General features: G+C 43.1%; 1 protein-coding gene across 2 annotated transcripts in view; it reads left to right on the top strand.

The window, feature by feature from the left end:
- The first annotated feature begins 3686 nt into the window (after nucleotides 1–3686).
- Nucleotides 3687–26978, top strand: part of RTN3 (reticulon 3) — a 72439-nt gene continuing 49147 nt past the window's right edge. The window contains exon 1 of one of the 2 annotated variants that reach the window (XM_023186289.2): nucleotides 3687–4144. In XM_023186289.2, the coding sequence (XP_023042057.1) occupies nucleotides 4003–4144 (142 nt within the window). In that variant the 5' untranslated portion in view covers nucleotides 3687–4002. The remainder of the gene's footprint in view (nucleotides 4145–26978) is intronic. The other variant, XM_031933804.1, reaches the window with a different exon arrangement.

Here is a 26978-nt window from a genome sequence, read left to right as displayed (position 1 = left end):
TAGTCCCAGCTACTCAGGAGGCTGAGGCAGGAGAATCACTTAAACCTGGGAGGAAGAGGTTGCAGTAATAAACTGAGATCGCACCACTGCACTACAGCCTGGGTGACAGAAAAAAAAAAAAAAACCCTAAGCCACTATAACTTCATAGTAAATCCTTCCCCTCGTTTTTTGTTTGTTTGTTTGTTTGTTTTTGAGGTGGAGTCTCACTCCGTTGCTCAGGCTGCAGTGCAGTGGCATGATCTCTGTTCATTGCAGCCTCTGCCTCCCAGGTTCAGGGATTCTCATGCCTCAGCCTCCCGAGTAGCTGGGATTACAGGTGCATACCACCATGCTTGGGTAATTTTGTATTTTCAGTAGAAATGGGGTTTCTCCATGTTGGCCAGGCTAGTCTCAAACTTCTGACCTCAGGTGATCCACCTACCTTGCCCTCCCAAAGTGCTGGGATTACAGGCCCTTTCCCTTTTTGGTTTTTTTTTTTTTTTGAGACAGAGTCTCACTCTTGTTGCCCAGGCTGGAGTGCAATGGCGCGATCTCGGCTCACTGCAACATCTGCCTCCCGGGTTCAAGCGATTCTCCTGCCTCAGCCTCCCGAGTAGCTGGGATTACAGGCACGCACCCCCATGTCTGGCTAATTTTTGTATTTTTAGTAGAGACAGGACTTTTCCATGTTAGTCAGGCTGGTCTCAAACTCCCGACCTCAGGTGATCCGCTCAGCTCGGCCTCCCAAAGTGCTGGGATTACAGGCATGAGCCACTGCGCCTGGCCCCCCTCTTTTAAATTCATTTAATTTACTTGCCATCTAATCAAAGCACGATAGTTTTATGGTGTTTGGGGTTGTTTTTAGTTGCTATTTAATTTATATTATTTATGTATTTTTTTTGTGCTAACTAGCTTGTAAGCTCGTTGAAGACAAGACAAACATATTTTGGAGGTCTCTTCAAAGTTCCCAGGATTGTGTTATACACACAGCACAAGATCAATACACATTCATAGAACTGGCCGGGCACAGTGGCTTATGCCTATAATCCCAGGCGTGGGAGACGGAGGCAGGAGGATCACCCTAGGTCAGGAGTTCAAGACCACCCTGGCCAACATGGTGAAACCCCACCTCTACTAAAAATACAAAAATTAGCCAGACACGGAGGCACATGCCTGTAATCCCAGCTACTCAGGAGGCTGAGCCAGGAGAACTGCTTGAACCTGGGAGGTGGAGGTTGCAGTGAGCCAAGATCGCACTACTGTACTCCAGCCTGGGCAATAGAACAAGACTCCATCTCAAAAAAAAAAAAAAATTTCCAAGGGGTCTGAAAAGACCAGTAAAACCTCGTGCATATTTTGCTTTTTAACTTCTCTGCTGCTAGATATTAGGAAAATGGACTTCCTTCCAGTTGGATTCTCCAGATTGTAGCAAGTCCTGTCAGAGTTAGGTACCAGCATCATTTATTTCCTTATCTAGCACCTAATAATGTATATTTTTTTGTTTGTTTGTTTTGTTTTAAGGAGTGGAGCGTTTAATAGACAAGAAAAAAGGAAGGAAGAAGAGCCTGGCGCGGTGGCTCACGCCTGTAATCCCAGCACTCTGGGAGGCCGAGGCGGGTGGATCACGAGGTCAGCAGATCGAGACCATCCTAGCTAACACAGTGAAACCCCGTCTCTACTAAAAATACAAAAAAATTATCCAGGCGTGGTGGCAGGCGACTGTAGTCCCAGCTACTCCAGAGGCTGAGGCGGGAGAATGGCGTGAACCCGGGAGGCAGAGCTTGCAGTAAGCCAAGATCGCGCCACTGCTCTCCAGCCTGGGTGACTGAGCAAGACTCTGCCTAAAAAAAAAAAAAAAAAAAGGAAGAAGAAAACAGCTCCCCTAATAATGTACATTTTTTAAAAAACGAATGTATGTATCAGAATGGGTAGATAACTGGCTTGGTTATCAGATTGGCTATTATTTCCCTTTGCCATCCAAGAGACAGTTTGCTGCATTATCAGCTGATGCTGTAAGTGCCAGGGTAAGATAATAGCTACAGAGTTATTTTGGGAAATATTTTTCTATGCCTTTTTCAGAGCATTGCAAAGGCCAGGAGTCATCCTTCCACCCCCTAGAGCTTTACCTGACCTTAAAAACCTCAAGGGCAGATGTAGTACACAGCTTGTTCTAGAAGATTTCCACTGATCAGATCGCCTTTCCCCTCAGTGGCAGCTTGACTGACCACCTCCCCCTTCATGAGATTGCATCTTTACAGGATCTGCTGATCCTGCAGTTGTACTTTGGGTCATTGATTGCTGCTTTAGCAATAAGAGTCGACAGCCTTGATTTTTATTATTTCCAGGATACAGTCCTCTTTTCTCTTTTTTTCTTTTTTCTTTCTATTTTTTTTTTTTTTTTTTTTTTTTTTTTTTGACAGAGTTTTGCTCTTTCTCCCACGCTGGAGTGCAATGGCACGATCTCGGCTCACTGCAACCTCTGCCTCCCAGGTTCAGGCAATTCTCCTGCCTCAGCCTCCGGAGTAGCTGGGCTTACAGGCGCCCACCACCACGCTTAGCTACTTTTTGTATTTTTAGTAGAGACAGGGTTTCACCACGTTGGCCAGGCTGTTCTTGAACTCCTGACTTCAGGTGATGCACCTGCCTCTGCCTCCCAAAGTGCTGGGATTACAGGCTTGAGCCACCGCGCCCGGCCAACAGTCCTCCTTTAACAAGGACTATGCACCTTTCCAGTATTTTGACCAAATGTAGGGAGAAGGCTTTGAATTTGGCAGTCCAGCCCAGGAAAAGCAAAAAATGAACAAAATCCAATATAGGCTAGAAATCTGGTTTTAAATACATATTCTGCTAAGGACCCCTTTTAGTCTATGAATAAAATTCAATTATGTGTATTTTGTGCCTTATTCTGAAATTTTTATTTTTTTATTATTTTTTTTAAGGCAGGAAGGTTCTCGCTGTGCGGCTCAGGCTGGACTCCAGCTCCTTGACTCAAGGGATCCTCCCTTCTCTGCTGTAGCTGACACTACGGGCCTCTGCCACTGACTGCGGGCTTATTCTGAATTTTTAATATCTAATTTTATCATCGCCCATAATCACAGCCAACATGTTCTTATCTCCTGGCTCTTCTTCATCAGCTCAGCTTTTTTTTCCCCCTCTAAAATATGTCGTCTCTATCTGACAGTCTATTCGGAGGAAAAGAAAACCTTAAGACCCAAGGTGGATCCTTCTCTGGCAACAGTAACGAGGTAAGAATACGAAGCAGGTTCTGCGACTGCATTGCAATGTGATTGGAATGAGTAATCGTTTTTCATTCTGTATAGCATCTTTCTCCACCTACCAAATGGGGGGCCGTGCCATCTCTGCCTCTCGGTGAGGAGATATTACGACAGCCAGAGAGATTCACAAAGCACCTTGCAGAGTGGGCCTACTCTACACTCTGGTTTTCACTTTTTATTGGAGTCACAGGTGGGACTGCATCAAACAAAAGATACAGACTCTGGAATGTAGGGGAAAGAGTTTCCAGATAATGGAAGCCCAGATAAATTTCTATCATTAAAATACATAATCTGCCGACCCTAAAACATTCACATAAAGAGGCAGGAGGGAATACTACCCCGCAGCTCCCGGATTCGGCCGCAGTTGTGGGCGGGGATTGGGGCTTGGGTACGCCCCTAGCGTCTGGTCCCCAAGGGACGCTCCCCACCCGGCGACGCGCGAGACGCCGCGTGAGGCAGGCTTTGCCCCTCCTTCCCGGCTAGAGCGCCGATCGACGGTTCTTGCGCCTGCGCCCTGCGCCGCTGCGCGCTTAGCACCGGCTCGGGGCCCTTTGTGCGCATGCGCGCTCGCGCTCCCGCCCTGTCCCTGCGCTCGGCTGAGTCAGTCAGTCAGTCAGTCGGAGTCTGTCCTCGGAGCAGGCGGAGTAAAGGGACTTGAGCGAGCTAGTTGTCGGATTATTCTATTTCCCCTCCCTCTCTCCCGCCCCGTATCTCTCTTCACCCTTCTCCCACCCTCGCTCGCGTAGCTATGGCGGAGCCATCGGCGGCCACTCAGTCCCCTTCCATCTCCTCGTCGTCCTCCGGAGCAGAGCTGTCCGCGCCCGGCGGCGGCGGGAGCCCAGGAGCCTGCCCCGCCCTGGGGACGAAGAGCTGCAGCTCCTCCTGTGCGGGTGAGGCGCGCGGGGAGCCCCCGCCTTGGGAAAGAGGGCGAGCGGGGGCCTGAGGGCTGGGGGGATTAGGAGGCGAGGCGGGAGGAGGGAGAATTACCCTCGACTACTGACGGCTTCAGCCCCGCAGGGACGAGCGTTTGGAAAATGGGCAAAGGGGAAGGGGAACGTAAGGTTGTGCAGGCGATGAGGAAATAACGGGGTGTGAGGAAAACAGGTTGGGGGCGGGGAGACAGTCCAGTGGGCGTTAACGCCAAGACTGGGCAGGTGGGGGAAAAATACCAGCTCGTGGGATAAAATGGAGATTTGCTCGATGCATATGGTGAACTGGGGTGATTTAGTGGAGGATTAGATAGGGGCAGGTGGGTGGTGGGAGAAACAATTTGTTAGATTTTTGAGGGGATGGTGGTGAAAGGGTTGCATTGCAGGTTTGCAGATAGGTGTTGACATAATCAAGCATTCATGATAGTCCTCCAAAATATTTTTGGCTGCCCGTGGGGAAGATGAGGAAGTTTAATGGAAGCATTGTAGCCCATTTTTTTTGTTTGTTTGTTTTGTTTTTACTGTTTTCGGCTACACTCCATGAATGCAGGATTTTTCTGAGGCTCCGAGGTAGAAGGAGGCGTGATGAGAATAGCTCAGGGAAGATTTGGGAGGGAGCTGCTGATGGTCCAAGATGGATCCGTGGCTGCATCTGCAACAGCTTGCTCTTCCCTGGCGCTGCGTGGGGGTGGGGACACGCAATCAGTCGCTTATATTCTAGAAAATAGAGTCATGCTAAGCTATCAACATGTTTTGATTTCATGTTTTCTGTGGGCTACTATTGATCGAAGTATAACAAAGGGGGGTGTTTACTGCAGAAAGGGGGAGGGGGAGAACATTCAGACAAAGCGAGGGCTGGTTGAGTCCCCTTCTCCCATCTCTGTGAAAGACTAAGAGCGAAGCTGCAGACCTCCTTTAGTTTCCATTGTATACGCGTCTGCCTGCTGGTGGGAGCTGGCTGGCAAGCTCCCCTTATGCAGAAATCTGCAGTGCAGATGCCTTCTTAAGAGGGGGAAAAAAAAACCCACCATGGGCAGGTGGTGGTTCTTAAAGGAACTGAGTCTTCGAAGGAAAAAAATGCGTTTTGTCAAAGGAAGGGCCGTAAATTCGGGAGAGTAGAGATAATTTTGCTCTCTATTTAGTTATGTTAAAGGTTTTTGAGAATTGTTTTTAATGCTTCGTTGTCTCCTTTGGCAGAATCTTGGGTTCTAAAGAAAAAATTTCTGATCTTAGCCTTAAATGTATTATTTTCTACATGTTTTTCTAACAGTGAATTTTCACCTGTCTAAGAGCTTTGGAGCCTTGTTGGATTTTTCATTGTGGTTATGGCCATTTCAGTATCAGGAAGCTTTTGCAGATAAAAGAATGAGGCAGCAAATTTAGAACCCTGTCCCCTTTAAACCACCAGCCGTTTCTCCTCCAAATTTTTGTGTTCTGGGCTGAGGTCCAGATGAACAGCGACTTCCTTATAACTTAGCAACTTGATCTTTTTGCTTTAATCACTTGTCATTGCTTACTGTTCGGTAGGCCCTTTTGTGCATATCTTTTGGGTTTTCTTGATTTTTCATTTTTGATTCAGACCTAAGTTTTAGAAATTTGGCTCTGTAAGCTCCAGATAAGACAGATATTAAGTGTTGAAAAGTCATTCTAGTTAGCAGATTTGAAAATTTAGTCCTAGTTTATTTATAACTAAGTGGTGAAATCATTTGAGAGTCATCTTTTTCATTCCTTTAATGCACTTATGGAAGAACTGATCTAGTAGGCCAATGAAATAAGAGTATTTTGTTCATAGACACACAGGCATACCACAACCTAATTGGCACCTAAATTGGCAATACGAATTCAATGACATAACATATTTCGGTTTGGCTTATCTTTTTTCATGTAATCTACCCTTGTCACAATTTTTATCTATTTATTGCATCTATTTATTGTGTATTTTTTACATTCCTCTTTATGATAGTGGAAAAGCTGCTGAAATTATGTGTTTTGCCGAAAGTAGTAGAATTTATATTCTGAAGTGCTGTTCCAAGTACATGAGTTTGCATTATATTTTCCTAATAATATTAAATGCTGCAGTTTTCACTCGTTATTTCTTTCTCTTTTCTTTTTTTTTTTGTTTTTGTTTTTGAGATAAGGTCTTGCTCTGTCACACACTGGAGCACAGTGGAGCCATCTTGGCTCACTGCAGCCTCCGCCTCCGGGGTTCAAATGATTCTCATGCTTCAGCCACCCGAGTAGCTGGGATTACAGGCATGCGCCACCACACCTGGTTAATCTTTTTTTTTTTGCTTGTTTGAGACGGAGTCTCCCTCTGTCTCCCAGGCTGGAGTGCAGTGGCGCAATCTAAGCTCACTGGAACCTCTACCTCCCAGGTTCATACCATTCTCCTGCCTCAGCCTCCTGGTAGCTGGTACTACAGGTGCTCGCCACCACACCCGGCTGATTTTTTGTATTTTTAGTAGAGATGGGGTTTCACAGTGTTAGCCAGGATCGTCTCGATCTCCTGACCTCGTGATCTGCCCGCCTTGGCCTCCCAAAGTGCTGGGATTACAGGTGTGAGCTACCACACCTGGCCCACACCTGGTTAATTTTTATATTTTTGGTAGAGATAGGGTTTTGCCATGTTGGCCAGGCCGGTCTCAAACTCCTGGCCTCATGTGATCTGCCCTCCTCGGCCTTCCAAAGTGCTGGGATTACAGGTGTGAGCCACCATGACCAGCTTTACCCATTATTTCTTAGTAAAATTTTATTACAGAATTTGTATTTCTTAGATGTGCTGTAGACATTTATCACTATTAGCACTTAAAACAGTGACATATAGCAGTACTTAGTATTTGTTGAATAAATTATCAAATTTACTATCTAGAAAGGCACACTTGAGAAATAAACTAAAGAGAGACTTTTTTCGGAGTCTTGCTCTGTAGCCTAGGCTGGAGTGCAGTGGTATGATCTTGGCTCACTGCAACCTCTGTCTGCCGGGCTCAAGCCATTCTCCCACCTTAGCCTCCTGAGTAGGTGGGATTACAGACGTGCACCGCCACGCCCAGATAATTTTTGTACTTTTAATAGATATGGAGTTTTGCCATGTTGGCCAGGCTGGTCTTGAACTCCTGACCTCAAGTGATCCGTCCACCTCGGCCTCCCAAGGTGTTGGGATTACAGGCATGAACCACTGAACCTGGCCGAGAGACTCTTATCTTACATGCTTATCCATTGCAAATGTGCATTCATATTGTCTAAAAAGCACTAATATAGTTTTGTTGGGCCCAATGCAAGATCCTCATTTGTCGGGTCATTACCTGAACATAAAAGTTTACCTTGCAATGTGGGGCCGGGCGCGGTGGCTCACACCTGTCATCCCAGCACTTTGGGAGACTGAGGTGGGTAAATCACCTGAGGTCAGGAGTTAGAGACCAGCCTGACAAACATGGCGAAACCCTGTCTCTACTAAAAAATACAAAAATTCACCAGACACAGTGGTGTGCACCTGTAGTCTCAGCTACTTGGGAGGCTGAGGCAGGAAAATCGCTTGAACCCGGGAGGCAGAGGTTGCAGAGAGCTGAGATCACGCCACTGCACTCCAGCCTAGGCGACAGAGCAAGACTCCGTCTCAAAAAAAAAAAAGATACCGCAGTGTGTAGTAATCATTTTTATTGCCGAAGCTTTTCCTCCTTGCAGGATGTTTTCTCCATGTCACAGAGGAAGTGTCTCAGGCTTTTGTACCCTGAAAATAAGATGAAGTTTGTTATTCCAAAATTTAACTTATTTAAAATGTAGATGCTAAAAAATTACCTTAATTGTTAAAAAAAAAAAAAAATCTGCACATATTGCTGTCATCATCCAGCTTCATGTTCTTTCACCAAGCTCCCCTTGGTTTTGGAGACTCATCTTGGTTTTAGTTAAAGAAAAGTAAGTGATTACTTGGTGTCCTGCAGAAAACAATTTTGTCTTGACCAACCTGTCCAGTAATGAATTTTAGAAGTATTAGTTACTACATACAGGTAGAGAATGGGTGATGGCACTCTGTACTTTAGTGCCTTCAGTTCTAGTGCAGCCAGCAATGTAGTATGCTTAGAGATGGGGATCAGGAGTCAGGATGGCTTCCCAGATTTCTGCCTTTGAAGGAAACTGAAGATTTCAGAGGCAGAAATTTGAGGTTGAGGTAAAAGAGACTGAAATATTTCATGTTCATTTCAAAGCAAGAGTTGCCTTTATTAGACTTCAAGTATAGAGACACGTCTATCATCTGAACTTTAAAAGTACTTTAATAGTTTACTGATGACATGATGTTGAAATTCTGTAACTTGGCCCGGCGTGGTGGCTCATGCCTGTAATCCCAACACTTTGGGAGGCTGAGGCGGGCGGATCATGAAGTCTGGAGATAGAGACCATCCTGGCTAACACAGTGAAACCCTGTCTCTACTAAAAATACAAAAAATTAGCCAGGTGTGGTGGCAGGTGCCTGTAGTCCCAGCTACTCGGGAGGCTGAGGCAGGAGAATGGCGTGAACCTGGGAGGCAGAGCTTGCAGTGAGCCCGGATCGCGCCACTGTACTCCAGCCTGGGGGACAGAGCGAGACTCTGTCTCAAAAAAAAAAAAAAAAAAATCTATAACTTGCTAGAGACTGCTTTTTATTGTTGTTATGAAAATTGACTGAGTGTGGTGGCTCATACCTGTAATCCCAGCACTTTGGGAGGCTGAGGCGGGTGGATTGCTTGAGCTCACGAGCTTGAGACCAGCCTGGACAATAATGGTGAAACCCCATCTCTACAAAAAAACAAAAAAGCAAGAATTAGCTGGGCATGGTGATATGCACCTGTGGTCCCAGCCATTTAGGAGACTGGGGTGAGAGGATGGCTTGAGCTGGGGGCAGAGGTTGCAGGAAGCTGAGATTGTACCATTGCACTCCAGCCTGGGTGACAGAGCCAGACCTTGTCTTAAAAAAAGAAAAGAAAAACAGAAAATCATGATGCCAAAATAAAACTATATTTTTATTTTGTTCATAGATATGAACTGTTTGTTCATAGAAATTAACAATATGTTAATTAACAAACAATATGTTTGTTCATAGAAATTAACTCAAAGCAAAAACAGCTTGGGCAATTTTTTGAAAAAGGTTTTTGCTTTAAATATTTATTTCCTCACTCATGAAACTTAGTTGTTCTGTGTAGTTTTTATGGCTTCATTTCCACACTTTGTTCTAACATATTAATCAAATGTGAGTATGTAATTTTTGTTTTGAGTTAACCCTTAAATAAAAAGGAATGTGGCCCCCTGTCCAACACTGACATCATCTGAGTGTTATATTCGTGTCAGATTATCAGTGGCAGTGTAATGTGTTAAAACACAGACTTCAGCTCCAGGAGTGCCTGGATTTCAATTCTGGCCCTGTCTCTTAATAATTATGTGTTCTTGTGCAAGTATTGAGCCTCAGTTTCCTTAACTTGAAAATTGGGATAATAGTGTCTACCTTGGAGTTGGTATGAAAATTAAACACTATTTGGCTGGACACGGTGGCCCACGCCTGTAATCCCAGCACTTTGGGAGGCCAAGGTGGGCGGATCACCTGAGGTCAGGAGTTCGAGACCAGCCTGGCCAACGTGGTGAAACGGCACGTCTATTAAAGATACAAAATATTAGCTGGGCGTGGTAGTGCGCACCTGTAATCCCAGCTACTCGGGAGGCTGAGGCAGGAGAATCGCTTGAACCTGGGAGGCGTAGGTTGCGGTGAGCCAAGATAGCGCCATTGCACTCCAGCCTGAGCAACAGGGTGAGACTCTGTCTTAAAAAAAAAGAGTAAACACATTTATAGGGCTTAACACAGTGTCTTGCCCGTAGTAAATAATTGTACCTTAATGTGAAGAAATGAAATATAGATCAACAATGTGACGTAGACACATTTGCATTGTACCCTTAAATCCTGACCTTTATTAAATAACAATATATAATATTTGATAAATCCATTTGTAGGTTACAAACTACTTGCACATATTAATAGATACAACATAGCAGTTCAAGTACAAATGAGAAAGCTGTCTTCCTCACAATCAAAGACTATTGTTACGCCTTTTTTCCTTTCCCACATGTGAGTCAGTTGTTTCAGTTTGTGGCCCTTCACATTAATGTCATAAAGCTGCCACCCCCTTCTACTAAGGTGGTCTCTTAAAGAGGTAGAGGGAGGAGCCAAGATGTTTCCCAGAAGGCTTGGCATGAATCAATATGCTTAAATACTTTTGCAGATTCTGACTATAATAAATGTTATGATACATTAGGAAACCCCTTTCAGTGTGGAAGCAAGCATTCAGGAGACAGCAAGAGTGGTCGTGTCAATATGGCCTGCAAATGCCTGCTGACTTGGATTGTTTTTATTCTGCAAAAGTAAGAAGTTTTTTTTAATGCTGTTTTTGTTTATTGTCAAATTCACAAGTAATGGAACCACTTTGATCAAATTAAACAACCAGTCTACATACATTTAGTAGGTGTACCTTTACCCTAAATTGTCATTTCTACGGGGTTGTTTATTAAGTGACTGGTAAGAACCTCAGTGTTTTTATTCTTGGTGTTTTAAAGATGGTCTGAAAATAAAATAAAACCAGTATTACTGCTTTTATCAAATTCTCCTGTGAGGAAATCATATATCTATCCTGATATAGGAGTTACCTGTCTAGTCCTGTGCATGTTTCAAGCTTTGTAAAATGAAGTTTGGTAATAAAGGAATTGGTGACGTGTTGTTGAAAGGAAAAGGGAAAGTTGAGCTTTCCAATTTTGTTTGAGCCAAGAGTATGTTTTGCAGAAAGACACTTCTCTTTACCCGTAATGCTAGAATTTACCATTTTTGTAATTCTGAACAGAATTACAACGGCTCCATTAAATAAGTAGGTTTTCTAATATAAGTGTGCATATTTATTGTATGCACTTAGCTTATAGTTTGCGTTAACTTTATTGTTGATGATGAATTTAGCCTCAAGTATACAGACTTGTGAAAAATTCATCAATTTTGTAATACAACTTTTTCTCTTAATTTAGCTAATCCTCTCTGTGTAGTTCTAATTTTGGTATATGTGCTGCTGAAGTAAGCACTCATAGTAAAACTTTTTAGATAAAAATTAGCAAGTCAATATTTTGTTTGTATAATTAACTTATTCAGAAGTTGCCCAGAAAACTGAGTTAACCTTCTGTTCCATTCATTTATGACAGCTACTAGTTTTAGAGTTATTTTGGATCATAGGGTATGGTGTAGATGTTTTGAAAGAAGTGTGTGTGTTAAATAAGTTTAGCTGTAATCAGTATTGCTTGTGATTGCATCATTGAAGTCTTCTGTGCATCTATGAGTTTTGTAAGACATGTTCCTCTGTGATATTGCAACCTCAGAGAGAATCTCTTTAAATACTGTAACAGGGTTTGCATTTTCATTTTACCTATGGGAGGAGGTTATCAGCAAGTGGCCTGCTCTTGTTATTTTGTGATTTATTTTTTAAATTTCAAAGAACTATTCTTACCTGTTTTCTCCAATCAACTGATTTATTATCGCCTGTAACCATATCATCGTAACCTAACCAGAGGAGACAGTGAGCTTATCAGGAAGTGGCCCATTCTTGTGAATTTTTGTTTTTTTTAATTTCGAAGAACTATATTTTTTTTTAGACAGAGTGCCCCTCTATCTCTCAGGCTGGAGTGCAGTGGTGGGATCTCGGCTCCGCCTCCTTGGTTCAAGCCATTCTCCTGCCTCAGCCTCCTAAGTAGCTGGGATTATAGGCATGTGCCACCATGCCCAGCTAATTTTTGTATTTTTAGTAGAGATGAGGTTTCGCCATGTTGGTCAGGCTGGTCCTGAACTCCTGAGGGGGGCAGGTGAGCTGCCCTCCTCGGCCTCCCACAGTGCTGGGGTTACAGGCGTGAGCCACCACTCCCGGCCTCAAAGAACTATTCTTACCTGTTTTCTCCAATCAACTGATTTATTATCTCCTGTAACCATATCATCGTAACTTAACCAGAGGGGACAGTGAGCTTTTTGACGTGTTCCTCATCGGTAGGTTGCCCTTCAAGCTATATGGAAGGACATTCTGGAAAACCTTTTGTTACAAAAATTTTGTCCTGTTATTTGAACATATTTCAACAGAGGGCATTGTCTTTATTTTGTGTATGAGATCGAAATACTTGATTTTCATGATATCTTACATTTGTGTACTGCTTTATGATTTAAGTTGTGCCTATATGTTACCTTAATTCAACAACTGAAAGCTCTTTGCCAGATGCTATGGAAGATAGAAAGGTAAATAAAATATAGATCATTCCTCTACAGGCCATATTCAGTAGAGGAAAGACTTGTATTATGTTTATCTGTGAGGTAGACAGGTAACAATAAAACCCCGTTCTTACAGATGGGGACTCAGGCACAGAGAGTTTAATGCCTACGCTTTAAAATTTGAAGTGACATGTGGTAAAAGTGGCTCAGTCACTCTTTTGAATTCAGTGATCGGTTTAACTTAAAAGCCTTAATTTCTGGCTCCATGGTTCTTAAGCCAGGTGCCTTTTTATTTCACTGCTCTACAGAAACTTTTCTAGTCAAGTTCACCAGATATTTTCCACATTGTTAAATTCAGTGGTCTCTTCTCCATTCTCCTCTTAACGTGCTTTCATAACAGCTTTTGACATAATTGATTACTCTCTCCTTGAAATGCTTTTTAAATTTGTCTTCTATGACACCACATATTCTCACTGACTGTTCATCCTCTGGCTCCATAAAATTCACCATTTTAACGTGTTTTTGAGTGTATGCACAGAGTTGTACAGAGTTGTACAGCTATGTCCACTATCTAATTCCAGAACATTTTTATTACCCCAAAGAGAAACCCCATATCTGTTAGTAGTCATTCACCGTTCTTCCCTCCCTGTAATTCTCTGGCAACTATTAATCTACTTTCTGACTCTGTGGATTTCCTTATTCTTGAGATTTAATATTTCTTTTTTTTTTTTTTTTTTTTTTTTTGAGATGGAGTCTCACTCTGTCACCCAGGCTGGAGTGCGGTGGCGCAATCTCTGCTCACTGCAACATCCGCCTCCTGGGTTCAAGCGATTCTCCTGCCTCAGCCTCCCAAGTAGCTGGGATTATAGGCATGTGCCACCATGTCCACCTAATTTTTGTGTTTTTAGTAGAGACAGGGTTTCACCATGTTGTTCAGGCTGGTCTTGAACTCCTGATCTCAGGAGATCCACCCTCCTTGGCCTCCTGAAGTGCTGGAATTACAGGTGTGAGCCACCATGTCCAACCTAATTATTTTTATTTTTGTAGAGACAGGGTCTCACTATATTGCCTAGGCTGGTATTGAACTCCTGGGCTCAAGCGATCCTCCTGCCTTGGCCTCTCAAAGTGCTGGGATTACCAGCATGAGCCACAGTGCCTGTCCTGATGTTTCCTTTTAAGTTTGTTCTCACAGTCTTCTCAATCTCAATAAATGGCCATTCTGTTCTTTCCTTCTTTTGTTAAAATCAAAAACCTTGGAGTTATCCTTGATTCCTTTCTATCCCTCATACAAGCCATCAACAAATGCTCTTGATTCTACCTTCAAAAATATATCCAAAATCTGACCAATTCTGTCAGCCTCCATTGCTACCATCTTGGTCCAGGCTAGCTCTCCTGGATTATTGTAGATGCCTCCTATCTGGTCTCCCTGCTTTCTTCCTTGCCTCTCTTCAGTCCATTTTCCACACAGCAGCTGGTGTAAGCCTGTGAAAATGCAAGTTGGATCATGTCACTCATGGGCCAAGTGCTACAGTGGCTTCCTGTTACACTCAGTAAATGCCGATATCCTCAGAAGACTTATTAATAAATACCCTGTAATATCTGGCCCCAACCTCCCCATTTCTCACCTGGCTTCAACCATACTGGCCTCCTTGTCTCACTCTGTCGCCCAGGCTGGAGTGCAGTGGCGCGATCTTGGCTCACTACAACCTCCGCCTCCCAGGTTCAAGCAGCCCTCTCACCTCAGCCTCCCAAGTAGCTGGGATTACAGGCGTGCACCTCCATGCCAGCTGATTTTTGTATTTTTAGTAGAGAAGAGATTTCATCATGTTGATCAGACTGGTTTTGAACTCCTGACCTCAAGTCATCCACCCACCTCGGCTTCCAAAAGTGCTGGGATTACAGGCATGAGCCACTGTGCCCGGCCTTGCTTGTTCTTTACACCAGAAATAACCCTCTATCTCACGGTTTTATTTGCTGTTCACTCTGCCTAGAATGCTCTTCTCCCATTGCAGTAGACTCAATGTTTATGTACCCACCCCTGCAACCCAGCCAAATCATATGTTAAAACCTAACCCCCTGGCCGGGCACGGTGGCTCATGCCTGTAATCCCAGCATTTTGGGAGGCTGAGGCAGGCGGATCACGAGGTCAGGAGATGGAGACCATCCTGGCTAACGTGGTGAAACTCCAACTCTACTAAAAATACAAAAAAAATTAGCCGGGCGTGGTGGCATGCGCCTGTAGTTCCAGCTACTTGGGAGACTGAGGCAGGAGAATTGCTTGAACCCAGGAGGTGGAGGTTGCAGTGAGCCAAGATCGTGCCACTGCACTCTAGCCTGGGTGACAGAGCGAGACTCTGTCTCAAAAAAAAAAAAAAAAAAAACCCTCAGAAGGGAGGAATGTTTTGTAGACCACTTTGGTTTTCTTTTTTGCATGTGGCAGTTTTTAGTTTTTAAAATCAGTAACTTTTAATGGGAACAACTTGACCAAAAATTTGTCACAGAATTTTGAGACCCATTAAAACACTTCAATGAAAAAGAAAAAAAAAAAGAGATGGGGTCTCACCATATTACCCATGCTGGTCTTGATTGAACTCCTGAGCTCAGGAGATCCTCCTTCCTTGGCCTCTTGAAGTGCTGGGATTACAGGCATAAGCCACCATGCCCAGCTTCCGTATGGGTTTTGTCCAGCAACTAAAACAAGCCCTTGGCTCATAAGAGGTGTTCAATAAATATTTATGGGAAGAATGAGTGGAGAAACTCTTCCCAGAAAAACATGCATATTAGCAAAGTATTGTGGCCAGATGCAGTGGCTCAGGCCTGTAATCCCAGCATTTTGGGAGGCCGAGGCGGATGGATCACCTGAGGTCAGGAGTTCGAGACCAACCTGACCAACATGGAGAAACCCCGTCTGTACTAAAAATACAAAAATTAGTGGGGCGTGGTGGCACATGCCTCTCATCCCAGCTACTCGGGAAGGCTGAGGCAGGAGAATCGCTTGAACCTGGGAGGTGGAGGTTGCGGCGAGCCGAGATCGCGCCATTGCACTCCAGCCTGGGCAATAAGAGCAAAACTCCGTCTCAAAAAAAAAAAAAAAAGTATTGCGTAGTTTTCACAGGATTCATGAACTGCTGTCAAATTCATTCATAAACTTCAGGTTAAAAACATTTGGTTTTTGAAAGTCAAATTGTAAATGTTGTTACATGCTTATAATTCGTAATTTCTATAAGATCTCTATGGAAATGGGTGTATCCATTTAAGTGCTGAGGAGAGAGTTTTCTTGTAAGCCCATAAAACTATCTGTAATAGAAATATATTTAAGATTAGCCTCTCTTGTTTCTTCTGGACTGTAGATATTTTCTACCAGTGACTTTAATCCAGAAAAACATCTTTTCATAACCACTTGAATGCCACATTCTGGCATATTAGAAAGAGACTCTGGGCACAGTGGCTCATGCCTGTAATCTTAGCCCTTTGGAGGCCAAGATGAGAGGATTGCTTGAGCCCAGAAGTTTGAAACCAGCCTGCACAACATAGTGAAATCCCATCAAATTAAAAATAATCTGGGTGTGGTGGTACGTGCCTGTAGTCCCAGCTCCTTAGGAGGCTGAGGTGGGAGTATCACTTTGGCCCTCAAGGTCGAGGCTGCAGTGATTGCATTACCACTGCACTCCATCCTGGGCGACAGAAGACCCTGTCTCCAAAAAAAAAAAAAAAAGAAGGCTGGGATATTAAGATATTTGTAACCAGTTTATTAATTATGTTTTGTTTTGTGTTTGGTTTTTTTTTGTTTTTTTTTTTGGGGGGCGGAGTTTTGCTCTTGTTGCCCAGACTGGAGTGCAATAGCATGATCTCAGCTCACCACAACCTCTGCCTCCCGGGTTCAAGTGATTCTGCCTCAGCCTCCCAGGTAGCTGGGATTACAGGCATGTGCCACCACGTCTGGCTAATTTTGTATTTTTAGCAGAGACGGGATTTCTCCATGTTGGTCAGGCTGGTCTTGAACTCCCAACCTCAGGTGATCCTCCTGCCTTGGCCTCCCAAAGTGCTGGGATTATAGGTGTGAACCACCGTGCCCAGCCTATTAATTTATTTTTAAGACAAGGCCTGACTGTCACCCAGGCTGGAGTGCAGTGGCATGATCTCGACTCACTACAACATCCATGTCCTGGGCTCAAGCCGTCCTCCTACCTCAGCCTACCAAGCAGCTGGGACTATCGGCATGGCTATTTTTTGTATTTTTGTAGAGACGAGCTTTCACCACATTGCCCAGGCTGGTCTTGACCTCATAAGCTCAAGTGATCCACCCACCTCAGCCTCCCAACATGCTGGGATCGCAGGAGTGAGCCACCGCACCCAACCTGTAACCAATTTCATATCTACATAGTCCATTTTGTTTCTGTCAAACTTTCTAATTTTCTTTTGCCACAAGAGTTCTGCTTTGTTCTTCGTGTTGGATTGCATATACATTTACTCTAATAAATAGTACAAAGAAAACTTTCCAACTCTTTTTAGTGATATAACAGAAGAGTGGGCATCTTGGAAATTAGCACTGTGTTGACTTATATGAGAAGGAACTGCTGCCTTAGTAACTACTACATTAATAAGATGAATGTCCAGTTACTACTTACTACTGAGTCTAGTTTTGAAATAACAAGCTAAATCTAAAAATCTCTTATATTGGTTTTCAGCAAACATTTATGAAGCTCCTGTAATGTTCAAGCCTCCATATTCCATGACTTCTGCTATATGCTGGTCAACCTGAAAGATACAAAGATATGTAAGAGGTCTTTAACCCTTAGGTGCTTCCAATCAGGTTGTAATTATTTTCCAACAATAAATAAATTGAATTTATTTCATTAGATATTCTGAGAAGTAAGACTTTAATAATTGATTTCTTTTTTTTTCTTTTTTTCCCCTGAAATTCCTGAGCTTTAACTAGTTGGTCTGTTTTTATAGTAGTTATGTTAGCCATAAAATAAATAAATAAAAATCAACCTGCCAGTTTATGTAGATTCTCCCCCCTCGAGGAGGTGGAGCTTAACCCCTTCACCTCTTCAGGGTAGATGGTGAGCTTAAGACTTGTTTCCACAGCGTGCAGTGTGGAAGGGTGGAGAGAAGTACTGCTTCCTCCGCCCAGGTGGAGAATCCTGGCAAGCACTACCTCAGCCAGCAATCAGGTTAACATCATCAGTTGATAAGTCATGTTGATAGTCTGTACTCTTGATAATGATGTGATGAGCATGGTCCTTGGTAATCTTCCCCAGAAGCCATCACTCCAGTCTAACCATGAGAAAAACATCTGACAAACTCAAATTGAGGGACATTCTGTAAAATATCTTGACCAGAGTACTTATTAAAACTGTCAAGAGAAGTCTGTGAAGCTGACAGTCCAGAAGAGGCTAAGGAAACATGATGACAAAATGTGATATGGTATCCTGGTATCCTGGATAGGATCTTGGGAAGAGACAAGGGGCGTTAGGGAAAAATTAAAGGGGATCAAGAAAGAAGGACAGAGTGAGACCTTCCTTCTCTAAAAAATAATAAATAATTACCTTTGTAATATTCTTTTTTATTAGAATACGGTGAACATCTCTTAGTGTCAATAAATTCTCATCTACAACCCAATTGTTAATGACTATTATCCCATTGTTTGGATATACCAAACTTAATCAGTCTACTTATTAGACCTTTGTTAAGTTTCCTTTAAAAAAAAAAAAAAAAAACCTATTTTAAAGAATATTGTGATGAGGCCGGGCTCGGTGGCTCACTCCTGTAATCCTAGCACTTTGGGAGGCTTAGGTGGACAGATCTCGAGGTCAGGAGCAACATGGTGAAACCCCATCTCTACTAAAAATACAAAAATTACCTGGGTGTGGTGGCGCACACCTGTAATCCCAGCTACTCAGGAGGCTGAGGCAGGAGAATCACTTGAACCTGGGAGGTGGAGATTGCAGTGAGCCGAGATCACGCCACTGCACTCCACCCTGGGCGACAGAACAAGACACTGTCTCAAAAGAAAAAAAAAAAAAAAAAAAAGAATATTGTGATGAAGCCAGGTGTGGTGGCTCATGCCTGTAATCCCAGCACTTGGGAGGCTAAGGTAGGAGGATGGCTTGAGCCCAGGAGTTCAAGACCAGTTTGGACAACATAGTGGGACCCTGTCACTATTTTTTTTTTTTTTTGAGATAGAGTCTAGCTCTGTCACCCAGGTTGGAGTACAGTGGTACAATCTTGGCTTACTGCAGCCTCCACCTCCTGGGTTCAAGCAGTTCTCCTGCCTCAGCCTCTCGAGTAGCTGGGATTACAGGTGCCCACCTCCACACCCATCTAATTTTGTATTTTTAGTAGTGACAGGGTTTCACCACGTTGGCCAGGCTGGTCTCGAACTCAGATGATCCAGCCTCCTTGGCTTCCCAAAGTGCTAGGATTACAGGCTTGAGCCACCGCGCCTGGCCCCTGTTGATTTTTTTTTTTGAGACAGAATCTCACTGTGTCACCCAGGCTGGAGTACAGTGGTGCGATCTTTGGCTCACTGAAAGCTCCGCCTTCCGGGTTCACGCCTTTCTCCTGCCTCAGCCTCCCAAGTAGCTGGGACTGCAGGTGCCCACCACCACACCCGGCTAATTTTTTGTATTTTTAGTAGAGACGGAGTTTCACCGTGTTAGCCAGGATGGTTTCGATCTCTTGACCTCGTGATCCGCCCGCCTCGGTCTCCCAAAGTGCTGGGATTACAGGTGTGAGCCACCACACCTGGCTCCCTGTTGCTATTTTTAAGAAAATTTTAAAAATACGGCCAAGCCCGGTGGCTCACGCCTGTAATCCCAGCACTTTGGGAGGCCGAGGCAGGCAGATCACAAGGTCAGGAGATCGAGATCATCCTGGCTAACATGGTGAAACTTCATCTCTATAAAAATACAAAAAATTAGCAGGGTGTGGTGGCGGGCGCCTGTAGTCCCAGCTACTCGGGAGGCTGAGGCACGAGGATGGCATGAACCTGGGAGGTGGAGGTTGCAGTGAGCCGAGATTGTGCCACTGCACTCCAGCCTGGGCAACTGGGGAGACTCCATCTCAAAAAAAAAATAATAAAAATAAATAAATAAAATAATATTATGATGAATAATCTTATGGCCACATATTTGCACAAATGACTGGTTATTTATTGAAATTAGATTTCAACAGGTCCACTTATGCTACTTTTTTTTTTTTTTTTTTGAGATAGTGTCTCCCTCTGTCGCCCAGGCTGGGGTGCAGTGGTTCCAACTCAGTTCGCTGCAACCTCCACCTCCTGGATTCAAGCAATTCTCTTGCCTCAGCCTCCGAAGTCAAGTAGCTGGGATGTGTGCCACCATGCCTGGCTAATTATTATTAATTTTTTTGTTTTTTTTTTTTTTTGAGACAAAGTCTCATTCTTATCCCCCAGGCTGGAGTGCGATGGTGCAATCTCGGCTCACTGCGACGTCTGCCTCCCAGATTCAAGCGATTCTCCTGCCTTGGCCCCAAGTAGCTGGGATTATAGGCACCTGCCACCATGCCCGGCTAATTTTTGTATTTTTAGTGGAGACGGGGTTTCACCATGTTGGCCAGGCTGTTCTTGAACTCCTTACCTCAGGTGATCCGCTTGCTTCAGCCTTCCACAGTGCTGGGATCACAGGCGAGAGCCACTGCACTGGCCCACTTGTGGTTTTTCAATCCCATATCTTCTAGCAATTTTGTGGACTTTATTCCAGAAAAAAATTGTTACTTTTTTATGTATTTTCAGATTTTTTTCTTCTGTTGGCTCCTTTCTGTCTCTCTGTAAATACACTTGTCATTTTCATTTCTAAAAAACTTTCCCTCAACATTGCCTCTCCCTCTAGCTGCTGCCCAGTTTTTAGTTCTTCCCTTTATCAGCCATATTTCCCATACTTTTTGTTTTCAGTGTTTTTTAAACTTACCTTCACTCCTCAGTCTTCATTGTCTGTCCCTTCCCCCTCTACCACTCTCATTTTACTCATCAATGCCAAATTAATTTCTGTGACCCTTTTCATAGTCTTTTTTTTTTTCTTTAAGACAGTATCTCACTCTGTTTCCCAGGTGCCGTGGCTCAATCTCAGCTCACTGCAGTCTCCGCCTCCTGGGCTCAAGTGATCCTTTCAGCTCAGTCCCCCAAGTAGCTGGGACGGCAGGAGCAAGCCAGCATGCCTGGTTAATTTTTGTAATTTTTGTAGAGATGGGATTTCACCATGTTGCCCAGGCTGATCTCAAACTCCTGAGGTCAAGCCATCCACCTGCTTCGGCCTCCTCCCAAAGTGCTGGGATTACAGGCATCAGCTACTGTACCTGATCGTTTTTCATAGTCTTAGCCATTCAATGGCTTTGATTCTTGACCTTTCTCTAAAGCATTCTCCAAATGGCACCACTTTTTCCTTTATTGACTCCTTTCTGTTTTCTTCACTGGTCCTTCTTTCTTGATCCCCTTTAAATATACATATTTTAAAATTTCTCTTCATGCCATCTGGTAAGGTCAAGTGGACAATCTCAGCATTCCTGGGAAACTTAACATGATCTAAGATCACTGGGGGACCATTGACTCCAGATACTGTCTTGTACCTGAGGCAAGGCTGGGAGAGGTTGTTCCGACTGACTGCCAGCACCTGCTTCCAAGTTCCTACCGTTGGCCCCTTTAAATATTGAGATATCTCAAGATTCTTTTGTAAAACTTCTGTATTTCTTCCTGGATGGAGGTATTAACTGAAGTGGTGTCAGTTCTCACCCAAATGTTAATCCCAGATATTTATCTACAGCATTTACCTCTCTCCTGAGTCTGTCCCTATTATTGAACTGCCTGTTCAACAGTTGACACTTACATATGCCTTAGGCAAATTTTTTTTATATTGAAAGTTAATAATATAAGGGATTGCTGGCCGGGTGCAATGGCTCACGCCTGTAATCCGAACACTTTGGGAGGCCGAGGCAGGCAGGTCACTTTAGGTCAGGAGTTTGAGACCAGCCTGGCCAACCTGGTGAAACCCCGTCTCTACCAAAAATACAAAAATTAGCCGTGTGGGGTGGCGTGCACCTGTAATCCCAGCTACTCGGGAGGCTGAGACATGAGAATCACTTGAACCTGGGAGGCAGAGGTTGCAGTGAGCCAAAATCATACCACTGTACTCCAGCCTAGGCGACAGAGCTGAGACTCTTTGTCAAAAAAAAAAAAGAAGAAGATTCCTTCTGTGTTCCCAACCATGGCATTTCATTTAGTCCCTCAGTGATCTTTTACTTCTCCAGTCTTCAACATCCAGGCAGATGGTCTCAAGACCTGTGTTCTGTCTTGTCAGCAGTCCTCTCATTCCCATCCTCACTGTCTTAGTGCGAGCCCTCATCTCTTGCCAAGATTATGCAGTAGCTTTTCATTTCAGTCCATGTTCTACCCTGCTGCCGGAGTTCTTTCTAAAACACGTGATATTGTCACACCCTTACCTAAAAACCTTTAGTGATTCCTTATTACGCAAAGGATATAATCCAGATTACATGGCATTTAAAGCCATTTGGAATCTGGCCAATTGTTCCTTCTCCCCAGAATGCCTTTCCCTTCCTTGTTCACCTCCTGAACTTAAATCTTTAAGACCAAGCTTACCACCTCTTCTGAAACAGTCTTAATTTACCATAATGGCTGTCTCTGCTGCATTCCCACAACTCATACAGGTTTACTGGTGCATATTTGCTTTTCAGCTACTTGTGGGCACCATATTACCAATACTAACACAGGTCCTGGACTTAGCTACTTAATGAAAATGATTTCATTAATAGCATTTGAGGATTAAGATCATTCTGGGGTTCAGTTCCCTGTGACACAAATACGGAGTATGAATACAATGTGGTTTTGTAAGTTAGAAACCTCATGGAATATTGTTCCAACCATTACCAGTTATCTGTGTTCTGCATCTGCATAATAATTTGCATGTTGAAATTTTCCATTAGGAGGGAGTGTTTGTTAGGTGAAGGTGAAAAGGCAAACAGCTGGCATGCTCATAGGATCGTTTTTGGCATTGGGCTTGAAGCATTTGGTTTTTCAGGTTTGTTGGGATTTAAACTCATCATTGACAGAGATTTAATGTTGATAGTAAATGCATGTAGACATGGATCCATCCGGAAACATAGAGATAGGAAAACATGCTTCTTTTTCTTTCTTTTTTTTTTTTTTTTTGAGGTAAGATCTCACTCTGTTGCCCAGGCTGGAGTACAGTGGTGTGATCACAGTTCACTGCAGCCTCAGCTTCCTGGCCTCAAATAAATCTCTCACCTCAGCCTTCCAAATAGCTGGGACTACAGGCACATGCCACCACACCCAGCTAATTTTTTTTTTTTTTTTTTTACTTTTGTGGAGACAGGATCTCACTCTGTTGCCCAGGCTGGTCTTGATCTCCTGGGCGCAAGCAGTCCACCAGCCTCAGCCTCCCAAAGTGCCGGGATTACAGTCATGAGCCACCTCGCCTGGCCTGTTTCCCCGCCCCCATCCTTTTTTTTTTTTTTTTTTTGGGGGACAGGGTCTGACTTTGTCACCCAGGCTGGAGGGCAGTGGCATGATCTCAGCTCACTGCAACTGCCCTCTCCTTCCACCTCAGCCTCCTGAGAAGTAAAGAATTAATTGAAATTTGTTACTTTTTTTTTTTTTTTGAGATGGAGTCTTGCTCTGTTGCCCAGACTGGAGTGCAGTGGCACGATCTTGGCTTACTGCAAGCTCTGCCACCCGGGTTCACACCATCCTCCTGCCTCAGCGTCCCGAGTAGTTGGGACTACAGGCACCCGCCACCACGCCCAGCTAATTTTTTTCTATTTTTATTAGAGACGGGGTTTCACCGTGTTAGCCAGGATGGTCTTGATCTCCTGACCTCGTGATCCGCCCGCCTCAGCCTCCCAAAGTGCTGAGATTACAGGCGTGAGCCCCCGTGCCCGGCCTGCACTTTGCTTTTTAATTCATATATGGACTATATCTACATACACACTTAGCCCACCTTATCTCAGGTTCTACATCTGTGGATTCAACTAATTGTGGACCAAAAATATATTTTTAAAAAACAACAATAAACACAAATTTTTAAAACAATACAGTGTAACAACTATTTATATAGCATTTACGTTGTATTAGGTGTCTAAAGAATACTTAAAGTATAAGGGACGATGTGTGTAGGTTATATGCAAATACTATGCCATTTTACACATAGGACTTGAGCATCTTCAGATTTTGGGGGGCCGGGGGGTGGTTCTAGAACCAATCCGCCTCAGATACCAAGGTATAGCTGTACCTCATTCTTTTTCATGGCAGCAAGTGTGTCACAGTAACTTAAAAAAAAATAACTTTAGGGGCCATGCTAGTCTGTGTATCCTTCCAGTTTTAGTATGTGATAGGTGTAACTTTAGTCTTCTGTTGATGTTCATTTAGAGTATTCCTAATATTTATAACCAGAGCTTTTATGAATATCCTCATACACATATCTTTGTGCATGTATGCAAATATGTCTGTAGGATAAATTCTTAGAAGTGTAACTATAGAGTTAGAGAGTAGTGTGCAGGGGGACTGGGAAGAGAATATGTGCTTTTTAAATTTTGATACATGTTGCTGAATTTAGAGTATTTCTTTTTTTTTTTTTTTTTTTTTTTTTTGAGAAGGAGTTTCACTCTGTTGCCCAGGCTGGTGTGCAGTGGTTCGATCTCGACTCACTGCAACCTCTGCCTCCCGGGTTCAAGCGATTCTCCTGCCTCAGCTTCCTGAGTAGGTGGGATTACAGGTGTTTAGTAGAGACGGGGTTTCACCATGTTGGCCAGGCTGGTTTTGAACTCCTGACCTCAGTTGATCAACCTGCCTCAGCTTCACAAAGTGCTGGTATTACAGATGTGAGCCACTGCACCCAGCCTAGAGGATTATAATTTTAGAAGATAGATTTCTCATGTAGTCCTGTTTTCCCCATGGATTAATTGTGAGTTTTTAAAAAAATTTAGGGTCAACTTTGCATATTTGCCAATTAGATATTTTTAAATGCTTTTATTAGTGACTTAACTCCTCAAAATGCATTCAGGAATGGTTAAAAGCAAACATTAATTAGTACTCAGATACTTATTTTCCCTTTTCTACAGAGTAAAAGAGCAGCATCCTGTTCTTGAGGTTGTGCTTAATGTAAATGCTAGGGATTCCTCTTTTCTTTTTTTGAAGGTAAGAATGTTTGACTAAAAAAAAAATTGAATGGATTAACTTTTAGAAATGCATCTTGAAAATAAAATAAGATTTTGCTATCAGGTGAGTGAAAACAATAATTAGAAATAAAGATTTGAGTTTTCCTTCCTGTTAAACCCAATGAAATTATGATGCTTGGCTCTTCCTCCCCATCAAAAAGAAAGTTAAAGTTAAAATTCCTGTGTGAGGTTGTCATATTCTCATGCTGTATATTTTCTTTCAGATTCCTTTGTTTCTTCCTCTTCCTCTCAGCCTGTATCTCTATTTTCGACCTCACAAGGCAAGTCTGTAATTTTTTTGTGTGCATTGGTAAAAGAAAAATGTTGAGAAAGAGGCTGTAACTGGGGATATGAGGCACAAGTCTTCTATTGCACCCAAATCCCCTAAAATAAAAACTAATTACAAGCTGGTTCTTTCTATTTAGCAGTTTCCAGTGGGTTTCCTGTAATGGTTAATAAAATAAAATGAGGCTGGGTGGACTCTGTAACATAGCATAAACTTCAGGTGTAGTTTTGAGTATTTCTTTAAAATTAAAAACTTGCCCACCAGAATTTGAAGCAGATAGAATTGTGGCTCAGAGGCGAGGTGCAGTTGCTCACACCTGTAATCTCAGCACTTCAGGAGGCAAAGGCGGGCAGATCACTTGAACTCACGAGTTTGAGACCAGCCTGGACAACATGGTGAAACCCTGTGTCTACAAAAAAATATGCAGGCATTGGTGGTGCATGCCTATAGTCCCAGCAGCTCAGGGGGCTGAGGTGGGAGGATTGCTTGAGCCCAGGAGTTGGAGGTTGCAGTGAGCGATGATCGTGCCACTGCACTCCCGCTTGGGTGACGGAGCAAGACCATGTGTCACTACCACCACCATCACCAACAGCAACAAAATTGTGGCTCAGAAAACACCCAACCCCTAGAATGCATTTAATGTATTGATTTGCAGCTATGAAACTGGTTTAGAGAGGTAGCACATTTGGAAAAACAGTATACAAGTGTGCTTCCACTAAACTAGAAAAATACCAACCTAGCTAGGGTATTTTAATGTGAATTTATCTGAGATACGTCATAAAAGTTAGGCTAGTTCCAAATTGCCTATGAACATTGAACAAGTCAGTTATGTGACTTTTGGCAACCAGGGCTTCTTGTCCTAGAGATTGAGTTGTGGCTTTGTTTTGTTTTGTTTTTAATCTGTCAGTCTGTAGGGAAGGGAATCAGTTTGTGGAGGTAACATTGCCAAGAAGCTGAAAGAGAGGGTACTATGTGCTTCATCAATTTATACTAATAATAAAGTATTATTTCATTTGTGCTGCTGTACTAGACCCAAATACAGGTCAATTGAGAACCTTTATTTTAAAAAAGGAAAAACTAATTAAAATCACTAGATAGATTGTGGAGTTCTGTAGCTGCAAAAGACTTTTACCTTATAAGAATAAAAACATAATGGGATTTTTAAAAAAATTAGTGAAACTTTTGCCTGGTTAAATCTGCTTCTTAGGAAACATGGTAGGGAATTTTTTTTTTTTTTTTTTTTGAGACAGGGTCTCACTCTGTCACCCTGGCTGAAGTGCAATGGCACATTCATAGTTCACTGCAGCCTCAATCTCCTGGGTTCAAGTGAGCCCCCCACCTCAGCTTCCTGAGTAGCTGGGACTGTATACAGGCACATGCCACCATGCCCTGCTAAATTTTTAATTTTTATTTTGTAGAAATGTTTTGTTATGTTGCCCAGGCTGGTCTGGAACTCCTGGGCTCAACCAGTACTTCCACCTCAGCCCTCCAAAGTGCTGGGATTATAAGCATGAGCCACCACCACACTTGACCAACAATTTGTTTATTTTAATTTAAACTGATGACATTAGAACCCCAATTCCTTTATAATGTGCCTTATTACGTGAATTTGGATATCTTGTGAGCCAAATAATGAGCTCTGAAATTAACATGTTTACATTAAAAGATAGACATTTTGTTAATGTTAGAAAGTAACTCAAACATATTAAGTAGTTATGTTGTTCTTGACGTTTGGAACTTGACCATATTTATATTTTTAAGGGTTTTTTTTTTTCCTTAGGAGAAAATAATTTAAGCAAATAGATATTAAATTTATTCTGTGGAAGAAAAATATAGTATAAATAGAGCAAATAATTATTTCCTCTCTTGTATTTCAGATCTTTAAGAATACATTCTAATCTTAAGTCACTATTTTTTTTTATTTTCTTTTTTCTTTTTTTTTTTGAGATGGAGTCTTACTCTTTCGCCCAGGCTGGAGTGCAATGGTGTGATCTCAGCTCACTGCAACCTCCACCCGCCAGGTTCAAGCGATTCTGTCACCTCAGCCTCCT

Source organism: Piliocolobus tephrosceles, chromosome 13 (assembly GCF_002776525.5).
Source record: "Piliocolobus tephrosceles isolate RC106 chromosome 13, ASM277652v3, whole genome shotgun sequence".
Classification (NCBI taxonomy): domain Eukaryota; kingdom Metazoa; phylum Chordata; class Mammalia; order Primates; family Cercopithecidae; genus Piliocolobus; species Piliocolobus tephrosceles.
This window is presented reverse-complemented; position numbering and strand designations above follow the sequence as displayed.